This window comes from Amblyomma maculatum, chromosome 1 (genome assembly GCF_055883805.1).
Source record: "Amblyomma maculatum isolate TAMU_Amacu chromosome 1, ASM5588380v1, whole genome shotgun sequence".
Taxonomy (NCBI): Eukaryota; Metazoa; Arthropoda; class Arachnida; order Ixodida; family Ixodidae; genus Amblyomma; species Amblyomma maculatum.
Genome location: NC_139344.1, coordinates 274,690,959 through 274,713,235, shown reverse-complemented (window position 1 = coordinate 274,713,235; position 22,277 = coordinate 274,690,959). Strand labels below are relative to the sequence as shown.

At 48.4% G+C, this 22,277-nt stretch overlaps 1 protein-coding gene across 3 annotated transcripts in view; it reads right to left on the bottom strand.

The window, feature by feature from the left end:
* The window catches only part of DIP2 (disco-interacting protein 2), a 236,597-nt gene extending 215,254 nt beyond the window's left edge, over window positions 1-21,343 (bottom strand). For all 3 annotated transcript variants that reach the window (XM_084591333.1, XM_084591337.1, XM_084591335.1), the window contains exon 1: window positions 20,942-21,343. In XM_084591333.1, the coding sequence (XP_084447459.1) occupies window positions 20,942-21,023 (82 nt within the window). In that variant the 5' untranslated portion in view covers window positions 21,024-21,343. The remainder of the gene's footprint in view (window positions 1-20,941) is intronic.
* Window positions 21,344-22,277: the final 934 nt, after the last annotated feature.

Here is a 22,277-nt window from a genome sequence, read left to right as displayed (position 1 = left end):
TAATGCCAACCGGGAGGGGAGGGGGTCGCCCGATGAGTTCTTTTGCATGGGTTTCGCAGTAGCAAATATTGCTAGCATCAAAAACCCGTCTGAGTAATTTCGCTCAAAAGCATGGTCCAGATTGGTGGCCCATAGCCTCCAGCAGATGTTGGAGGGTTGTGTTGCACATTGATAGGCGAAATTCAATTCAACTTCAAATCCGCTTTGCCGCCGTGGACCACCTGACGTCACATCTACACGTTTTTATTTATTTATTTATTTATTTATTTATTTATTTATTGATACCTCAAAGGCCCCATTTAAGGGGTATCAAATGCAAAATGTTCGCCTTTCTCAATGGCACAAAGCATGGATACAAGATTGCAAAAACGCCTGCTTTACGGGCTTTGATAGCGCCATGACTTAAGCACGCGAGAATTCCAACTGCGCAGAGGTGGCCTAACTAAGCATTAGCATGCACGCAAGCAACTTCAACAGCAAACATGAAATGCAACGAGCCACAGCTACTTTGGCCTTGGCTTGATCAGCCGATGATGCCAATGGTGATTACGATGCAAATGCAGATTCCGCAGTTCAAGCTTCGCAATAAGCCATTCTTACGCGGGCAACTAATCGGGAGATGTAGGGCAGTGGTCCGACAACTGCAAAGTTTAGCAAATAAAAAAATCGGGAGTCTGCCGGCCGAATCGGGATGGTTGGCACGTGTGGATTTATTTTTTACGCGTGTGATGACGTTTACCGAGTAATCATGCCCCTTCCCCACCTTCCTTCGCGGTGTATGGATATTACACTTGAGCAGGAAAGACGTGGAAGCCGGTAACTTCTGCAGAGAGGCGCAAAGAACGTCCGAGAGGCTGCACGGCCGAAGACGACGAAGGCGGCGCGAGGCACGTGATCGGTTACAACCCCGCTCAACCTATCTGAGGGCACAACAACCTGCGAATGGGACACTATCAGCTGCAGTACTGCAAAGTTATCCAGCTACATGCCACAAGAAGTTGAGCCGCTGAGCGCAGAATTCAAGTCTTCGCACACGAGAAGGGATGCGGAACACGAACATAAAAAGCGACTGATGCGACTCGGCTCAAGGATAACCTCTGGGCGCGTGACAGCCTCCCAACGATACAGCAGCAAACGGAAGCGACCTTCCTTTTCGGCGAAAGGTAGGCTGGGGCGCCAAGAGGGGTGCCCCGCCGGCATGTGCGTACCGCGACACGTGTTGGGTGATTTACGCTCAGCAGGCGTCCCTGGCTCCACGTGACAGCTGGTGCACGGCCGCGGACACGGCAGTCACTCCGAGAGGTGCCAACTGCGCCTGCCAATGCTCACGTTGGCCTCGAAGAAAAAACGGTGGCTACGAAAATCAATGGCTGGTCGAGAGGGCTGCAAAAATTTATGACCTCCATAAACTCACGAGGTGGGCTGACGAAGATGGATACAAACTTGTCAACCGGTAACCGCATGAGGCGACAATCCCTGGCGATGCGTCGCGCAAAGACGACGTCAACGCCTGTCGTTGCCACTGGTGCACACCGCACGGAGCGACGGGGCTCAGCGACAGAGAGGCGCGTTTTCAGCGTTGCTCTGTTACCGTCGCCTCGTCGTTCGCGCAAGGGGAGTGAAAGTACGCTATATCCCGTTTCTAACACTAAACAGCATGAAGTACGATAAAACACTGATGACATTTCTTGTAACGCTTCGCATTTCAAAGGGTCATAGCGTAGCGGTGAGCTACGATACACTGCGATGCAGACTAGCATTGCAAGCAGTGACTTTCTCCTGCTCCTTTCAAAAAATTAACAATACCTAGCCACACTAGCCTTTTTTCTTTTCTTTACTACCTTTCCAAGCTTTTAGTGAATTGTCTCGATGCGCTCATATATGCACGGATCAGACGAAGTGCGCGTCTGCAGGTTCTTTGCCCAAACCGGACTAGGAAAACAAACTTCACTCGCAGAAAAAAAAATAAGAGCCAGAACGGAAGTTGAGTACCCTAGAGCCTTCTGCGATTGGCTGTCTCGCGATCTGCTTCCGGGCGACAGGCGAAATTTTGTAAAACCCTAGAACCTGAGCGACAGCCCCACTGCGCGAAGGTGTCGCCGCGAATTGTCGCTTGTCGCCTCATGCGGTTAGCGCTTCAATACGTGTGCAGTTTTCAAAACAACGCGGAGTAAAAGACACGAACATACCATATTTACTCGATGCTAAGCAACCATTTTATGACCAAAGTGAGGGGGGTCCTTAGACTATAAAAATCTCAAATACCACCTGCCCCCCAAAGCTATTTCCTATCAGAGGCAAATTAAAAGCACATTGATAATCCGCAGTGGCGTTCATTTACGACGTTTTTTTTTTTTTTTTTTTTTTTCCCGGCTATCACGTGCGGCGACTACTGGCCGAATCTCCGATCGCCTGATACCACAAATATGGCCGTCGGCGACGTCGCACTGCAGCGCCGCAGCTGTGCGCTAGTGCATTCTGCCTACGCGGTACAGCAAGGGGGTCCGACAAGTATGGCTACGTTCATGATTATATCAACCACAGTAATGGCTCATACTAACAAGACATACGACACTGGCAGCACCGACAAAAACGTATCCGCGACCCAAGCGCACATATACAGGAGTGAAGTATCTAATCCTACCTAACGACAAGGAGCCAGCGTGCAAGACGAAAACTTGGCAAACGGAAACTTTTGAGACGAGCTAACACCCGCTTTTCCTGGTGCATAGACAGCGGAAAGTTACGTAGCATGCTTCGCAAGCACTCACGACCGGAAACCGCAACAATGTCCGCAAGGTCACGCTGTCAATTCACGGTCATTAGAAGTGGCGCAAAAAGAAACTACAAAATTTAGCATACCGCCTTCAATAAAATTGTAACAGAACCCTAAATCAACGCATTAAAATTCAATCACGCTTTGGTGCGCAGCGTTCGAATCAGAGTAGTTTAATCATTTCATAATATGGACTGCTTGGCTCCCACGTGACATGGCGAATGCCTTCTGCCGGCGGCGGCCTCGACGCGTCCGCCAGGGACGTGCGGCGAATATTCCGAACTGCGAAGAGCATTACGTATGCGCCCAGAAGAAGGGCGCAGCGCCGAAATATGAAGAGGCCGGCTTCCGCTGCAATTAGGCCGGCCAGAGAGGCAGCTCACTCCTCCGTCGTATCCTTCGTGCGAGGCGGCAGTAGCGACTCCGGGCCGGCTCAGCGTGCCCCTTGGGGCCACGGCAAACGGGCGGAAACGAGCAGAACCGCCTGCGTGTTCGTCGGGCGACGAAAAAACAGAAACCTTGGGGAGCGGTGCACATTTAAGACACTCTGCACACGCAGTAACATTCTGTTCTTTTTTCCTCTCCTTTTGAGCAATAATACTCCGTACAAAACTTAGAAAGCAAAAACATTGGAGCTGTCTACCTAAAGTGTATACGTTGCTGAAAAATAGAAGCCACGGCGCTCGAGCGCCACACGCTGACATTGCAGGCTGCGAGGACGGAAAATGAAAGGCGGAAACTCGTTCTTGTTTACAAACTCAACAAAGACATCAGAAATAACTACCCGCACGCGTTCTGAAGCAGGCATTGAGCACGCGGAGAGTAAAGTCTAGAGCAGCTCCCTCAGGATCTCTAACAGCAGCAGAGTAGTGGGAACTGCTTGACCATTGTTTGGTGGTACTGTTGCTCAGTAAAGACTCTTCCGTGAAAAGTTAGGATTTTCTCATAAAAGACAACGCGTTTTAAATGTAATTCAACTTCCAATTAGCTTTACAGCTTCTTCCTCATCATTTCTTGGTGCCTTTATAACATACATCATTCCTTCCAATATTAGAGAAAATCTATCATATCGTGGTGGTGTTTAGAGTCTCTCCGATGTTTGCAAAAGTTCATCGCATTTATTTCAAAATATGATTAATAAATAATGTATATCTTTAATTCCGACGCACTTTACAGGGAGCATATTGGAGCACAATGCTTAATACAGTAACTTCTTAAACACCATTAAGCCCTTTTACAGAGCAAGTTTTTCTCTGTACTCAAACCATTGATTGCAAGGGACGCAATTGACAAAATAAAGAGTTGCACATTTTGAAAAAGTATCGTAACCTTCTACAAGCAACAGCAAAAGAAAAAAAGAGGATGATCTTATGTCAACCAGTTTGTTTTAACCAGAGGTCATGTAGGCATTATCAGGAAGGAATTACTTAGCCTTTTAGAACACAAAATTAATTACAATAAAATGAACATTATATGTTAAAGACAAACATTTCGTTAATATCTCTCTAGTGTCATTAACCTACAAGATGACATAACCGACAAGTCCAACTGCCAATACTATATTCCTCGGTCAAGTCAGTTGAGGAAAGTGAGGTGGTGGCAGAGTTCTGCAAACAATTCTACTATATCAATGGACTACAGATAGAACCCATGAATATGTTGTTGCTGTCTCGCACACAACTTCAATTTATGCATCTCTGAAGCGATCTTTCCCCAAAACAAATAAATCATGTATGTATTCATCATTTGTCAAAAGGGGACCGAAACGATTTAAGTAATTATAGTCATCTATCTGTTTTGCCAATATTCAGTATACCTTTTGAAGGAACAATATGCTGGTACTTTACAAAGTTTGAGAAAAAACATGCCTAGCATAACCACTGCTCCCCAGTACAGATCCTGCAAATATATTTCCACAAAGCGCTGCTAGATACCACTTCGCAGCGGCACCCCAAAAGGTAGCATCAACGTTTATAGAAGAGGATCTATAAACTATTGGCAGCATAACAGGGCCCTTTCTTTTAACACTTACATTAACGACATACAACATAATTCTGACGGCTTTCCCAACAAAACTGATAATGTATGTGGATGACACAAGCATGCTTTTTCTAGTGATAACATAAATGAGAACTTAAAGAGAGCAAATCATGGGTTGAAACAGCTACATGAATGGACACACACAAAAAATGTTTGAAAGTGAACACTGGAAAAAAAAAAAAAAGCAATTTTAGAGCTAGAACAAGCCAGTATATCAAAGCAAATATAATACTACAATTCCACGTGTCTGAAAATTGCACCACTGTTCTAAATAACGAATTATTTTATGTAACCCCAATATGTTTGGGGATGACCATGTTAATTACAAAGCAACAAAATATATCAAACATTTGGTCTATTTACCAAAACTGTCAAGCACTGCTTGTTCATGCCTTGCTCATCGTGTGTTTGCTTTTCCACCTCAATTACTGTAGTTTAGTGTGGGCTGCAACATCACAACAAAACCTGCAAAAGCTACATATATTTTCTGCGGTTTATTTAAAACGTACCTAGATCATATCACAATAAGGAACTCTCTTTCTCAAATACGGAATTCTCCCCACAATCGAAATGCCACTTATACCATGTGATTAAATGTAAAATTACTAACATAACATTTTATCTCCAGAAATTGTATGATAAACAAAGGAAAAGAACGTAGCACAATACGTACCGACCAAAAAGACATCAAAATATTCAGAACGAATTATATCTATGAAACATTACAAAACAAATTACCACAGCTGCTTAATAATCTGCATGAAAACTGTATTCATCTTGAACTTATCACACATCACAAACTAAAGCAGTATTCACTGCAGTTTGCCACTGTCACCATTTTTGTCTGCTTCTGTGTCATTGTGCCACTACATTATAACTGTCTATTGTATTCTACAAACTGCTACTCTATCTTCTTTTTCCTCCGTGGAAAGCCCCATTCTCAGCAACACCATGAAGGTGCTGCGTGGCCAATGGCGGAGGGCAAACAGAATGTCCTTATTTATTCGCCCAGGCCGACAAAGGCCGCGTCACCTGTTTACTCCCGCGATGCAGGTGCGGCCTCGACTGTGCGCCCTGGTCGATATCGGTGCCAGCCGCACGTCCTACTTTGCAAAGGCGACAAAAGCTACGGTTCTCCCTCGCCAATTAAGCATGGTAGGATCCTCCATAGATCCTCCCAAGCCTGGAGTACGCGGGCTGTCAAGACAGCATACGAACCCCTTTGAGTGCTACGGGTACTACGGTTTCTGGAGAAAGCCGTCCAGATACACATACTTTTTTTTCGCTTCTATGCACGTGCGAACCTGCCGCTAAAAAAAAAAAAACTCAATCGTCGAGTCACTACGTCTCGTCTCCGTGATTGTCCTGTTCATTTGCGACTCCCGTACCTTCTACATCTTCTCGAATCGCTACCTCACCTTCAAACAGTACCACGCTCTTTCTCCCCGTTTCTTCTTTGCGCGGTCGACTGATGGGGACCGCGCCAGCCCGATTTGAAGGAGCGCTTTTCCCGCGGCTACCGATGCGCCGCCCCTTTACCCTTTTCCTCTCTCCGCTCGTGTCGGGATAACCCAACACCCCCTGATAACCGGTCCCACTCTCTCTTCCTCGCCGGATCGCCTATAGTGTGCGGGTGATCCTGCTGCTGCCTCCCGATCACGACACCCCAGACCTCCGGACATGTGAGGAATAAACCCTACCCCTGTGTTTACACGACCCGCCTCGAGTCAGTTCATGTGCCCCTCGGGCAGAGGAATCGCCCACGCGACAAAATGCTGCTTTCGCCACTCGTTGGTCGCTGGTTTCATACTGTTTTTGACAGCAGCTAGCAAGCTGACAAGCGTATGCTTCAGAACATGGTTGTTGAGCACGGGATTAGCGAGACAGGTAATTAAATAAGCGCGCGCAGGGTGACAAGCACGCGCCCGTTTTCGACATCCGCACTATGCGCGTTTTCCGGCGGAAAAAGAAAGCGAGAGGGAGAGAGAATCGGTGTCGCGATCAAAGGCGGCGTCGTTACTGTCAGTCTGGTCAACCTCACTCACCACTCATCCATCTAAGCTACACCTACATGGCTTGGGGCAGATACTTCATGACTGGCGACCAGCCAGAGGCCTGAGAAGATCCAGAGCCTACCAGAGCCCTGGCAGGCAGAAACCCAAACTCAATAGACAGTTCACACACAAATTGTTATCGGCACATAAAAAAAAAAAAAAAAAAACATATATTACCCCTCTCCTATAATCAAAGCTTGTGCGTGAATTGTAGATACATGGTACGCGAAATTTCTTTTCGTCCAGCGCGCAGCGGCAGTGAAGCCGCAGCTGCTCACGCGACGTGCATTCGGGGGCCAGCGACAGCGTCGCTCCGAGAACATTCAAGACACACACACACACACACACACACACACACACACACACACACACACACACACACACACACACACACACACACACACACACACACACACACACACACACACACACACACACACACACACACACACACACACACACACACACACACACACACACACACACACACACACACACACACACACACACACACACACACACACACACACACACACACACACACACACACACACACACACACACACACACACACACACACACACACACACACACACACACACACACACACACACACACACACACACACACACACACACACACACACACACACACACACACACACACACACACACACACACACACACACACACACACACACACACACACACACACACACACACACACACACACACACACACACACACACACACACACACACACACACACACACACACACACACACACACACACACACACACACACACACACACACTGGTAGCGAAGGTTCCATAGACTGAGATTGGTTAGATAATGCTTGCGTTATGTAGAGTACAGGGGGCATTCTCCCGCAAAAATTTTTAATCAAGCTTGCGTAGAACAAGAAATAGCGGCTATTAAAAATGACCCCCTGCCTTTTCCCTCTCAACTCGTGCACGGTAGAAAAACAAACATTACAGGCGGAGCCCAGGCGGAGCCCACAAAAATACGTAACCGAGCGGATCGGATCGGACTCGTCAGCGGGCTCGCCTGACAGCGGGAGCGCAGATGCTCAGTGGTAAGTAGCAGCGTAGTCCTTGAATACCTTTTGGTTTATCATAGAATAGGAATAAAAACGGAACAAAAATTTAGTGGTAATGGTAGCAAATTGCCGTTAACCACCGAGCTTAGGTCGGGAAGCTACGGATTCAACGGCGGCGCCGGCAAAGTAGCACGCAGACGACAGGACAGAAAACCGGAAGTGCTGCACTCATTTTTGATACCGCTCACCCCAGGCATAGTAAAACTAGACGCAAATGACTTAATTTCTTTCTGAAATGAAATTATTCCGAAAAAGTAAAAATGTATTGTATCTAGCACTTTTATGTTTGTAAATGCAGGGTGTGACGTTGGCATGGCGAACCAATGATAGCCCTCGAGCAAGTGACGCAATAAGCCAGATGTGACGCAATATGAAAGAATTCGCGCCAAAGACAGGCGCTGCTGGTCGCCGCGAAGCGCAGAGGTGGCAATTTTTAAAAATGTATTGTAAATTATCGGCTCGCTTTTGAGGTTTTGTACGCGGCATGAATGCCCAGTGGCCTGTACACACAACACAAGCATTATCTAACCAACCTCAGACCCCCCTTTCTGGGACCCTTTAAGGGGGGGGGGGCAATTAAAGTCAGTGACCTTGCGTCACGTCACGACTACGTAAACAATGGTGCGAATTATAAAGTGTCATTTTTTGAATGCGCCCTGCTGTATTTTCGAAGCAGTCCTTTTGAAGGGCGGCATGCAGCGCGCTTGCCAACCTTTTTCATTCTACTGGGCTTGAATCCTGCTCTTTAAGTACAGTTGACAATAAAACCCAGAAATTAAAAGTCGGCACAGGAATGGAGCGACCAGCAACTCTTCCAAAGGGACAGGCTCGGCATACCTGTACAGCATGACCTGCAAAGCGCTGGTGAAACCGCACAATTTGCAATAGAGTGTCGAACAAGTATAGCTCGAAAATATTCGCGTTTTATTATATCAAGCCCACAAATACAGTGACAAAGCATACCAGCAAAAGTACAACAAAGCTAGCACTGACCAACTTATGTAAAGTTACTAATGCGCACGTGTAAGGTAGACTACACATGCTGACGTGAGCTTAAGTGCTTAAGTGTGAAAGTCCTGCAGGAAACAATGTAGTGTGACACCAACGGTATTGGCCTCGAGATTGAGCAGAGTCGCTACCTAGCGGCATAGCGGCGAACCCTACTCAGTGTGGATGAGTGTTCGCGTCTCTTGCCAGCCCGCAGTGATTTACGTGCGCGTGTGGCGTGTACAAGAGTGCTTTTTATTTGTTTTGCGGTTTCTGTGCGCTTTTGCTTACCTATCTGTCTCTTGCAAAATAAATATCAACAGGCCATCATCCCACGCTCCATTAAAAAAAATATTTGTCCGTATCGTGTATGTCATGCTGGAATTAAAGGACATCATCCGTCGAAGTCTTCGGCACTTGAGATTCTTTGACAAGCGGTGTCTCAAACGAAGTGGTGCTGTCATTAGGCGCCATGTCAAAGCAAAACAGGTTGGTGCCGTCAATACAACCTAATGCAAAAGCTCAAAAATCACATATTCCCGTTTCTGTTTGGAATACCTCAGCTACTGAAACATGCGACCGCAGACTGCTGCCTAGCAAAATCCAGTTTGAACAAGGCACTCTGTGCGATGTCAGCGCCCGTTAAAGATCCCTGGGTGGTCGAAATTACTCCGTATCCCTCCACTACGACTCCTCTTCTCTCTTTCAACTTTCACTCCCACCTTCCACCCTTCCTACACGGCGCGGTTCAGGTGTCCACAGTACAAGTGTGACAGGTACTGCGTCTTTCCTTTCCGGTGAACCAATTATAATTATTACTATTAAGCCACTCTGTGCCTTCTGTATGCACGCCAGAGTTGTCTGAGTACCTTTTTATTTTTTGCTGATAAACCTCTGTCGCGGGTCTCAGTGGTAGGGCGCTCGAATGCTGATTTCGAGAACGGAGGGTTCGATCCCGGACGTTTCGAAAGGCGCTCATTGGCTGTGGGATTTGACTGCACGTTAAGCAATCCACGTGGTCAACGATACCGAAGCCCGCCCCTACATCATCCGTCATATAGTCGACGTTTCACGTTAAACCCATATATGCATTTCATATTTTACCGTTTAAGGATTCTGCGCATCCGTAACAGTGGTAATGAGCACATTTCGCTTTAGAGAAATGCTCGAACGTTTGAGAAACAAATCTTCGCCGCACCTGTTACACTAAATATTACATAATACACATAGATCAATGCATGCTGGTAGCCCGGCCATTAGAATCATCAGAACCCCTCTTCGTCTGTGCTGTCTTTCGAGCAAGCTGGTTGTTTCCGACAAGGGGAGTAAAATAGCTTCATATGTGCTTAACCATCGGTGTTTAGTTCGGGAATAAATACATATTTATAGTCACATGATGGTCACTGGTTCGTAGCTTATACTTTAATGTTACTTAAAATTAATCGCTGATAGTCCTAAATTTTGTCAAGTGTGTAAAAGTTCTTTCACATGGTGAAATTCATTGTCATTGAATAAAAAATAATTACACTACTACTTTACCATTTATAAAGATCACACACATCAGAAATTCCTTAAACTTCCCTAGGTTTCAGGAAATCAGTCATTTCACAGTGCAACACCAGATTATCTGCCGGAAGAAGCATCCGCCTTGTTGTAAGCTCGGCAAACTCAATCCACTCACCGCTCTACACGTGAGCAGTTTCTTGTGCGGCGAGGTTTCCTGTACAGTATCGGCGTAATCTCATTTTTGGGGAATACTTGTGCCTTGTTGTCTAGCCAGAGTTGATGTCCACTCAGTCTACGGCAGCCCGCCGGGCAGTACGCTGTCAGTGCTGCATTTCACCTGCTTAATCCTTGAATCAAGTACGATATAATGAACAAAGCAGCATCGATTCAATCTAAAGTAGGGCAGGTCAGAGCATGAACCTTGATCTTCGTGGGCTTGAGACAAAAATTGCCTGTCTCACTCGTATAAGACGCGCGCACTCTGTTGAAAAGGCGATGTCATGTTCAGGCCCAAGTATCAGGCCCGTGAGCGCCGTACAACGCGAAAAAAAGTGCGAAAAGCGATGAAAGTAAATATAAAAGACGGGGATGTTGCGTGCCTTGTTTTCCTATAATCCGCGCATTTCTTTTTTTTTTTTTTTGCTGCATTGCCGAAATTTACGGATTTTTTTCTGCAGTACCAGAACACACTAAACAGCAAATCGCTAATGTATTACATAAGGCACGTTTTCATCGCCAACAAACCCGCCGTAAACTCGGAAGCAGAAATACGCCGCGTGCGTTTCTGCGAGCGCTGCCAGTTGCCGCGAGCTGTTGAGCTGTTTTATACGCGCGAAGCGCTTTGAAACAGACAAAAAGCGTGCCACAACGGCGCAACCAGACTTAGCTCTGGCCGTACGCAGTATGAGTAAACACTCACTCACAAAACTGGGTAAGACGAAAACATTTTGAGACAAGCGAGCTAACTTCGTACCCGGGAGCCCCATCGCAGACGGCAGCGATAAGAAACTGCTTCGTTGCCTTCTTCGCAAGCACCTAGCAATGCCGATGAAACATTAAAAAAGAAAATGAAGTGTTTTATTAAAATAACTTACCTTTTTCATAAAGTAAGGTAAATTCCTTTATTTGAGTGTTTGCCCCCCCCCCCCCCCCCCCCCCCCACCCGTGGCTGTGGTGCGGTCGCGCTAAACCACTTTTGGGCCCAACCTTCGCCACCAGTTTACTTTCGCTATGGAACAATCGGCGACCGTGGAAGCACGACCGCGCAGAGAAGCAGATAAACCGCGGTGGCGCGGTTCAAATGCTGAGGGCGGTTGTTTGTTATTTATCAGCTGACCACTGCACCGTATGTAGGGTGAATCTGATGGCATGCGCGATGCAGCAGCTGAACCTGAGCGTATGGGGAAAAGGCTAGTTCGGACGCCACCCGTGCACTACAGTGCCGCACACAGCAGCGACAACTGAACTGCCCCCGAACAGGCGGAACTTTCAAAAAAGGCGGCCGTACACAGCCTCAAGACTTGCCGCAAACGGGACGCAGAAGAGATACAGTGCTTGTAAACCGCCGACGAGTTCGCTCACTGAACCGGCTGCACAACAACCCGACGAGGGCGCAGAAAGAAAAGACAGCGAAAAAAGAAAACGGCCTTGCATCGGCGCCACGCTCCGATCGGCCGCTTCTTCTTCCAGCCGCCCTTAGTTGTATAACCATCTCGAAAAACCAGTCGGCCCATCTGACCTGACCGACTTTCGCGAGGAGCCCCTCTGCATGATGACGCGATGCCCTCCGTCGCTCTGCAATTTGCCTGGCCGCGTTCTTACGGGCAGGCAGGCCTTCGGGCGTCGATCGGCATGGAGAAACGCCATCCTCCTCACGACTCCCCAGGATATTTCATCGGCCGAAAACACGCATGGAAGCGAGGAGCGAAGTTTACCTTGAAACAATTTCAAATCGGCCAAACGGCAGCTGGAGTTTACGCACGAATCGAACTTTTAAGAACAATTGAGAGCGAAGTTGGACACCCAATTCACGCTTTTTCGCAAAGGTCCGAATTGTGTACAAGCCCTTCGCACGAAAAGACAAACGCCAACCTCACTGCAGGTGGGAACGCCGTTCTCTTAGAACACGGGGTGGAAAATAGCCTATCCGTAGTTAGCCTACCGAGAGCACGCTGTGTCTTCATCACACGCACGCCGCCGCCTGAAGCGTGGAATTACGCCTTTCGACAGAGCTGGGGAATGCTCCCAAGGTCTTGGCACTTTACAGATGTCAACAAACTGTCCACAGGAAGGCCTAGCACAGCGGTTGGTAAACACTATATTGGAGCGGGTGTAGGTAAAAACGTCCCCGGAAAAAACGTCCCCTGAAGAAGCGGCAACTAGGAAAAAACGTCCCCAAGGCCAAAACCGGCCCTAAAAAAGATTTCTTGCGGAACTCACATAAAAAAAAAAAAATGCCATTCTTTCTTGGCTTTTTTTAGTTAAATGCAATCATCATTTGGAACCTGCGTCCCCTGGGGGCCCGAAATGTTTACAAGAACCGCGTAAAAGCATGGTGAAAGAGCCATCTGGCTCTTTATATGTTGCAAGGTTCCGAGCTCCGCAGCTCGTTAGGCAATCATATATGGCAGGTCTAATAAGTTTGGTAACACTGTCCACTGAGAAAGGTACAAGCGGATCGGCGTATGTTAGTCTCGGGGAACCGCCCAAAGCAGAAGACGTCACTAGAATTACTTTCCACACATTCTGGCGACGAGGTTCAACCGTTCTTCTGATGCTGGTGTAGAATTGTGATAAGGGTGATGATGGTATAAGCAGAACGAGGCTTAACCGGTCATGCATCATGGACATATTAAAGCATAGCTCCAAGCTTCTCCGGTAAAGCCGGTGGTCAGCTCCTCTTTTGCCCGCAAATAAAGTGAAGACGAGGCGCTGTCACTGGTTATTACCACTGCCATAATTTTTTTTTTTTGTCATAAGTGCCCGCATCAGTTCGATGTTCGCGGTCAATTCCAAGCCGACAGGTGAAACCGCTGTAATAAAGTTAACATGCATCATTCATCATTGCAGCTCGCCACGGGGAAACGCAGTCTACGTCCTATAGCGCAAGACTTCAGCCCCGTTCGGGGACATTTTTTCCTACTTCGCCAATAGGGACATTTCTTTCCGGGAATGTTTCTTGGAGCAACCGCTGCATCGCGCGAATGGCAACAGGCCAAAAATGCACCTTCAGCCAGAATCCAAGGCAAAGACAATGGGAAAGCCTGGTATGATCGTTTCAATTTCGACACCTAAGCTATCGTTTCAGCGCGGCAGTTACATTTCAATTCTGCCAATTCTTCTGTTCTAGCAGGCGGACAGCGATACGGGGAATGTATTTTCGCAATACGATCGCAACCGCCCACCCCATAGATAAACATCCCGAACTCACTCGTTTCATACACGCCGGGCTGGACACTATTTTTGTCATTTATTTTATCGCCCGTTCCAACGAGGGTGACACGCGTATATCTGTACGGGCTCTACTCTCTCTTGCTTACTTTGGTCCCGCCGCAGTGGCTAGGGCTCTCGACTGCTGGACCCGAGGGTTGGATCCCGGCCTCGGCAAATGCACGACGCCCGCAAACAGTGCATGTTAAACAGCACCACGTGGTCGGAATTCCTAAAGCGGCTCTCATTGTCCATGTTGATTTCGGACGTTAAACCGCATTTACAGTCTTTGTAAAAAGTTTAGGGGGTTTGCTTCTGCCCGTGCCCGGGTTTGCCCAGGGGGTTTGCTTCTGAGCCGTGCGGTCCGTAATGCATTCTCAGAGTTCCAACTTTACTGAAGGTAAGGAGAAATTTTGTCCTACCCTCTCCAATGTGAACGACTTCCACGAATGCTAATCAGGCGCCACTAGACGAATTAAAAACAGACCCCCTGGGCTCTAAACCTTTGACAAAGGGTGTACCATGTAATCGAAGCGAGGAGGCAGAAGGCAGCGAGATAAGTTTGACAAAACTATCGTAAAGCCAAGGTTCTCCGCTTTCCTACGCTCGCGACACAAATCACTAGCGCTCAGATCACTACTGAAGGTTACCGCACATAAGGGGTTCGCCCATGCGCCCAGGTCACACGAGGACAACGTTCGCGACGCCAGCTCAGTCACGTACTCAGCCGGCGTGCTCGAATGGCACGCGAATGCCAGCTTAGCTAGCTGACATCCTGGAACCAGTGTGTGTACAAAACACAGCGTGAAGAGTACACCGCACAACACGGCTGCCAAAACGCCAGTACCCGATTGCTGTCTCTATCTCTCCCGTCGATACGCCGATTCGGAAACTGCCGACGGAGCTTATCTGTCGGCGTCTCGGGTGAAGTAGGCATTCGACGCCGCCCGGACGATATCCGTGGGAAGACACTCCAGGTGATAACAATAAACAAAGAGACATTCGCGCCTTTCTTCCTACGGTTTTCTCGGCAGTACTGGAAGGGTCAACGCCATCCGCAGTGAGGTAAAAAACCGAAACGACACTGCTTTCGTGAACCTCAATCTTTGGCAACGGGACAAGGGGAACCCCCAAGTCCATGCTTGTGCCAATTATCACTTCCTTCTCCCCTCAGATATTTTCACGCGTTGTCCACTTGAGAGCGCCACGCGATTCTGTTTTCCGGTAAAGTCAAAACTTATTCGCGGGATCATGATGGGAACGGGTTGCCAAGGTTAGTAAAAGATGCTCACACGCTTTCTCCGAGCGGGAGGTGACGAAGGTCGAAAGACGTGAAGGCTGCGAAAAAAGAAAAAAGTCGCGCACGCTGCGCACCGTTACGTGTACTGCACTAACATGACACAGCTTTCTTTCCTGCTTAACTTTTCCAGCGCCTTTATCAGGTGCAGATTCAGACAACATATGAAAGAAATTGAGGTTTCGAATACGACAGACAAATGAGGAAAGTAAAACAAAAGGCGCATCGGCGTAACCAGAACAGGACAGAGAAGGCAGCTTCCCCGCGGCCGAAAAGAATGTCTCTCCCTTCCTCGCACAGCGTGCAACCCCACACAACAACGTTGCCGCCGCCACAATGCCACGATCTGGAAGCACTGCTGCTTTCTTATAGTATAACAAAACATACTAGTCACGAGAGAGCGAAAATAAACTTTATTGTCGACTCTAGACTGCACACAGAGGTGAACACGTGTATAGTACGGCATCCGTGTCACCCCCTTTACGCCCAAGCGCGCGCGCAAATAGGATCAAGTTGGTCCTCTTTCTCATCTCCCATTTCTCGATGACTTTCCTCTTGCCTTCATCCTTTTTACTTGCGTCCGACGCAGATCAGGCGTCTGAGAAATATACGGCAGTTTCATTAGTCGGTGACGTCTGTATTCCGTTTTACTATACTTTGGACAAGCCACTCTCCAAGTTCGCCCCATGCCAAAAGGAAAGCTGTACAAAGAAGGCACGAACGCCATCGACACCGGTAAGTCAGCTGCTGCGCAAGTAAATATCGCAGCTCGTGGAGCCGAGGCTCTTCCGACGCCTCAACCGGCAAGGCTCGCGCGAGGAACGAAACAAGCGCACGTTCGCACGGTAGTTTCCGTCAAACACCTTTATGGGAGTGAGAGCTCATCGCGCTGCGTCAGGAACGGGATCGAACCTGCGAGCTTGAGCCGAAATGCCGCAACCACTAAGCCACCGCGAACGCATTGCAGTGACCGTTGGTCCCAGCGCAGCCCCAGTACAACCAGAGAGGGGGAACAACCCTTTCACTTTCCATCACACGTCCCGCGGTGGCAGGGGGGCGCGTCTCGCGGCGGAAGGCTCGGCCAGCATCGCTCACAACCTACACGTGTACCGCAGCGCCGCAATGGCAACGCGGGCTCACAATGTTCGACCGAGATACTGCAGAGTTTACAAGCTCTGAACAGACCCATAAACCGACGCGTCACCACTGGCCACAAACCTATCTCGGGTAGCGCTCTCAGGCAAAGCGCATTGCGTCGGGACTCATAACCTGCAGGTTTATCCAATTATGAAAACACTTGATTACACAGATTAAGCGCAATATTGACGCACGTTCACCTCTGTCACAAATCCACCTATAGTTTTGCAAAAGAGAGAGGCGAGCGCGCAGTACATTTCGTCACATACATGCCGTGAACTTGGCAACCGGGCTTAATGTTAGCCACACAGAGCGCGAAATCTCCAGAGCAGTGGTGCGTATATCCTGCTCCAATCAATTACGAAAACATGCATGGTTCATAAGGAGCACCAGAACATGGATAGCTGAGAAACTTTGATGGGACTCGGGTTCATCCCGGAGGGCAGATTTAGGGTCTGCGGAGCTCCGAAATACAGAGATAGAAGCAGAATGGGCGGGTCTCTTCCCGTACGGCTGGATGAGTTTTTCATAACGAGGGCAGGAAAGAAGGAACTGGCTGCAAAAAAGCACTGCATTCGCGAGCATTTTCTGATTACAAATTTGTTTTCTTTACGCAATCGCTGGTTAATTCAGGGCTCCTGTGAGAAAGGGAGCGGTTTATAGCCCCGAACCGAGCTGTGAGGTAAAACATTTTTATTACACGACATGCGTGCCTCTTGGGAGGTGTGTGTGTGGGGGGGGAGAAAAGTGCACGCCCGACGCTTGGCACTAACATTATAAGGGAGTAATTACTCCTTTATAACAAATCTATTCCACCTTGGGGACTCCCCTAAAATATGCGTCTGGCACTAACATCAAATGGGACGAGAGAAAAGGGGTGCACAGTGCGACACGCGCGCCTCTCAAATTTGGACCCAAATTTCTGTGTTTGCACGTTCACTCCGTAGTAGCACGGGTCTTAGCTTGATGAGCCTGTCCAATAAAAACTTCCTCGTCGCGAGTAGCCACTGGCTAATATTGCTGCTGCCACGCCCTCACTAAATGCCCGCACCATGTTGCTTTCGAGTTTTTCTCTCTGAGAAAACAAAAAGTTCAGCCTCCGCCAAAAAGAATGCGGCGTTTTCTGTACTAAAACGCTCTGGGCTCAGACTACACAAATCTCATTCAAAACAACACAAATGTTCCGATGAAGACCTAATGAATAAAGGTTTCTGCGCCAGGGGCATTGAAAACGCGTGCCAAGCCGGCTACGACCGTAACCTCAGGAGACGGTGTTTAGGCCGTCGGGAACACTACTGCCCAACTGCGCGTCGCCTATTCATCAGCGTCTTTCCTCTGCAGTACTACACGCACGGGCCCCAAGAAACTACGCAGCCTCACACCCGCAAAAGCTGTCCGGCCATTCAGTCCATTCCCACTGTCCGCAGCACGGACTGGCAGTCGCAATGCAACCTTGCGCTGTGTTGTCCTCAGCTCATGTATAACATTTCGCGCTGTACACCGACTCAGCTTGACCTACGCTCAACTGTAACAAAATCGCCATACGTCGGCCGCTCCAACGCATCGCGACCGATCGCCGCGTGCAGCTCGAAAGGCGGACGGCGACAGTAGCAGCCGCTTGATGGGCGCGTCCTTGGCGCCAGACGCCAACGAGGAAGCGCATCCTCCGCCTCAAATCAGAAGGCCAACGCGGCCGCCCAGCGTCAAGACTATCTTGCATGAAGCTAGGGTAGAACGAGCCGAAACCACCATCGCCGGTCCGGCGAGATCCAGGCCAGGGCCGAGTCCAGTTGACTGTCGGAGTGCACAAGTACCACCCGCCTGTCTAAAACGCCGTCCCCTGCACTGGGCATACATGCGTCCGCCACGGATGACCGTACCAGGAGACGCGTCCAGCCACGAACATAGCAGAGGAAGTAATCGTGGCTCGCTCCGGAAGTATGCGCGCGGAGAAGTGCGATATGGGGTGAGGGGGTACACTGGAATACCTAAGCGCAAATTGAGTGCTGTACGACTTCACTGTATGCTGAAGAGCCAGATTAATAGGACGGCGCCTCATACCAGTATTGTGCACATCAGAAGGCGATCAAGTTTGTTTTTGTTTATTGGGTTGAACGTCCCAAAGCGAAGCCGTAGTTGAGGGCTACGGAAATTTCGACTACCCGGGGTTCTTTTACGTGCACTGACATCGCACAGCACACGGACGCCTTGCTTTTCGCCCCCATCGAAAAGCGGCAGTCGGATTCAATCCCGAGTCCTTAGGCACAGTAGTCGAGCCCCCTAATCACTGCACCATCACGCCCAAGCACGCAATCAGCCATGCGACGGGACTACAAGCTACCGTGACTTAAATCCAAGCACAATGGAGGCTTCTCCGAACAGAGGGAGCGTCATTCATAAACAACAACAAAAAAAGAGTGGGAGCCAAGTGTGCTCGGAGCTGTCATGCCTAAAAACAGGCGTAAGTGCCAGACGCATCTCCGAGCAGAACTTGGTTCTTCCTCAAGGCTGCTTCATTCTGCAAGCGGTGTAACGATTTTTCTTGTCCAACGACAAAAACCCTAATTCGAAGCTGCACTCAACATTGTAGATAGCCGCCCTCCACCTCCCCGTACAAAACTCCATCTGCCGTCCGTCACATATGTTCCCAAATATTAGGTTTTAGTTAATGTGTTTTTTTTTTTTTCCTCTCCCGTAATGCAGGTGGGTGTCACCCAGTTTGCTAACCATCCTCACTCAAACTTTGGCCCCATTCTGCCCCCCAATTAACTTCCACGCTAGAAGTACTTGCGATATATTGTAGCAGGTCTGCGGGGGGTCGTGAAAGTCTACAGTTTGGATTAGATGGCACCTAGTCACGTCTGGATTGCAGGCAACGAACTGGTTGATCAGGTCGTCCGTGAATCTTTACATCGAGCATCTACGATTCCCTAGCCAATACGGTCGTCAGACCTGGGACCCTTCAATATCGGAAGCAAATCAACATGCAGCCTAAGCCGTCAACCTCATCCATTCGTCTCCTACGCAAAACTTTACACCCTCTGTACACCGGAGAGGGCATACCCCCCTACGGCAATCTCTCTCACTGTCTTCCCTAATCGTCCATCAGCCATACAATCGGCACATTACTCCTACCCGCCCCCAGGCTCATGGAGCGCTGGCTCGAGTGACTGAAAAACTTCACTGACAGATAGAGGAGGGGGCCTCGCAGCAGCCTCAAGATGCAACTGGCCCTTCTGTGGCAAAACCGCTTCAAACTCAATGGCTGAAAAAAAGCTGCGAATTAAAAGTATTCCCTCCGTCCTCTCTCCTTGATTTTTGGGGCGACTCAGGCATGAGCCGTAGGTGAGGACTCCGGAAATTTTGACCGCCTGGGGTTCTTTTAACATGCACCGACGTCGCACAGCACACGGGTACCTTGCTTTTTGCTTCCAACGAAAAGCGGCCGCCGAGGCCGGGATTCGATCCCGTACCATTGAACAGTAGTCGAGCGCCGTAACCACTGTGCCATTCCGACGGGGCAATCTCTCCTCTCCCCTTCACCGCGCGCCAGCGATCTGTCAACTTCGCTAAATGGCTGGCCCAAGACCAGATGACAGTACACAAAAAAAGCACTATCTGAGGTGGCTATTAACGAGTGCAGATAGATTTTTTAGCACTGCGGAGCGCCGAGTGCGCAGAACACGCATTTACAGCGGTGGCAGTGCGAAAGGATGAGACACAGCTGGCCTAAACAACGTGAACAAAACTTGGCGTCCGCAGCGTAAGTGTGCATCACACAAACCGGCTACTTTCTGCCATTTCGCCAAAAAACTGCAGGGCCGCCATAAGAATTGTTTAGCGGAATTACCGCATCGAGAGGGCAGTTATTTTGTTCCGTCATTGGTACTCTGTAGGCATTTACATGCTAATTCTTTTTCGCGCCGCTTTCAAATATTCCATCACAAAATCGGTACTCTAATTTCGGAAAGTTATCAGGAGATACTCGGGAAAGATAAACTAGGTGTGAGACACATCGACGTTTTGCACAGTTAACCTGGAACAATGAACTAAAAGGAAGCATACTCTGAAATCACCTGATATAACTTCAATCCTTCAGCGACATCGAGACACGGACTGATGCCTTCATGGTTTTGAGCTGCTGCGAACTGTTCCAAGTCAACAGGTCATAGCTGCCCAGTAGTAGAAGTAAAAGCAATTTCCTCCAAACCTAGAAATCACCAAGACGGTTGTTTGGAAAGAAAAAAAAAAGTGCACTTCCCAAGGCAAGCTCGTTTACTGCAATACAAATGTTTCGTAATGAGGAGCACTGCTGAAAAGTTCTATGGTTCTATTCGACTAGACATCTAGGAGCACCAATAAATTGCCGATATGTTATTAGAAAAAAAAAAAATCCTTTATATTTGAAGATATGTAAGTATTAGAGCGGTTGCTAGTAAAGTGAATTAAATGTCGTTTACAGGTCGCCTGGGCAGCAAAAGAATCGTGAATAAATACGCAAAATTGAAGAAATTTATAGCGTTTACACATTGGGCTGTAAGTCGTCTGCTAACCTCTGGCACTGTTAGGCCTACGGATTTTGCGGTTTGTCTCACCTTCAGACAACTCCAGCTCCAACTCCGCGAGCTTCTCTCGCACGTCGGGAGGCAGACTGGCAATTTCGATGTCCTGAGCCATTTCGGCGGCGAACGTCCTTCACACTGTGGGAAAATATGGTCGGCAACTGGTTCGCTTGTATGTGCAGGTTTTCATAAGCACACGACTGTCGCAGCCATGATAAGTAGATCTTTTGATGAAAAGAAGTTCTCAATTTGACTTATCTCTATGACTTGCGGCGCGAAACGTACTAGCAAACTTCTCCGGCTATGCCGGGTCGCATTATGATCGCAGGTGTCCCATGCAAGGAGCCGAAAACATCCCTTGACAACACCAACACCGCACTAGGATACACTGCGCGACCATCCACCGCAAACGCACCACTCAAAAGCCAGTCGGATGATGCGATGCAGGAGCATCTCCGCAAGCCAACGCTAGGCGTCGCCACCGCAGTTGATGCCGCGAGCCCGCGAGCGCGAGTCCGCGAGTGCCGAATGCCCGAGGGGGATGGGCAGCCGGCCAAGCCGGCCGCGCGGCTGCGCGTCCTCGGCTGTGCTCGCAGTTCACGTGCATTACAGCCGTCCGGCATTATATCAACTCTGTGCCTTCCAAGGCTCAAAGTTATAACTCCTCGTTACCACCAGTTTTATTTTACTAAAGGACACAGTAGAGGAACCATTGGCAACAATTCGCTTTTTTGCCCTGAGCGAATCTCTCCACTTTATACCTCTTTGCAGAATGCGTGCTGAAGAGAAGTGATAGTACATACTTTGACTGTCAGCTAAAAGCTTACATGTACCGCTGCCAAACTATTTCATTTCTCTTTTTAATTGGCCATAAGTTAATGAAACAGAAAATTCATCATCGTGGGCACCAAATATTTGCAATACTGAGTCATATCGCTAACTTCATAACCCCATTACCCTTTTGTGTGGTTTCAAGCAATGTTTCATCAGCCAGCTCAACAGCAAGAATCAGCCAACGCCGATGCAATGTGTCAGCCTAACTTGTGCCGAAGACGTATTTAATTTTGTTGCCCACAGCGTACCATCCGAAGCGTTTCACCTGTTTGAGACACTGTATATTTGCATCTACAACCTAAAGCAAACGTTGTTGATTTTTTTTTTTTTTTTTTTTTTTTTTTTTTACTTTCTGCTTGTGTTCTTTTGGGCGTGAGAGCCATTCTTTCTCTATGCGAGAGCAGTGAAGAGAGAGGGCAAGCGCTTGGGCAAGCGTCATGGAGGAAGGAAAATGCTAGTGATCATGGAGGAAGAACTAGTGATGCTATAATGCTAGGGCGCTAGGGAGCACGGTTGGGACGAGAACTACAATTTT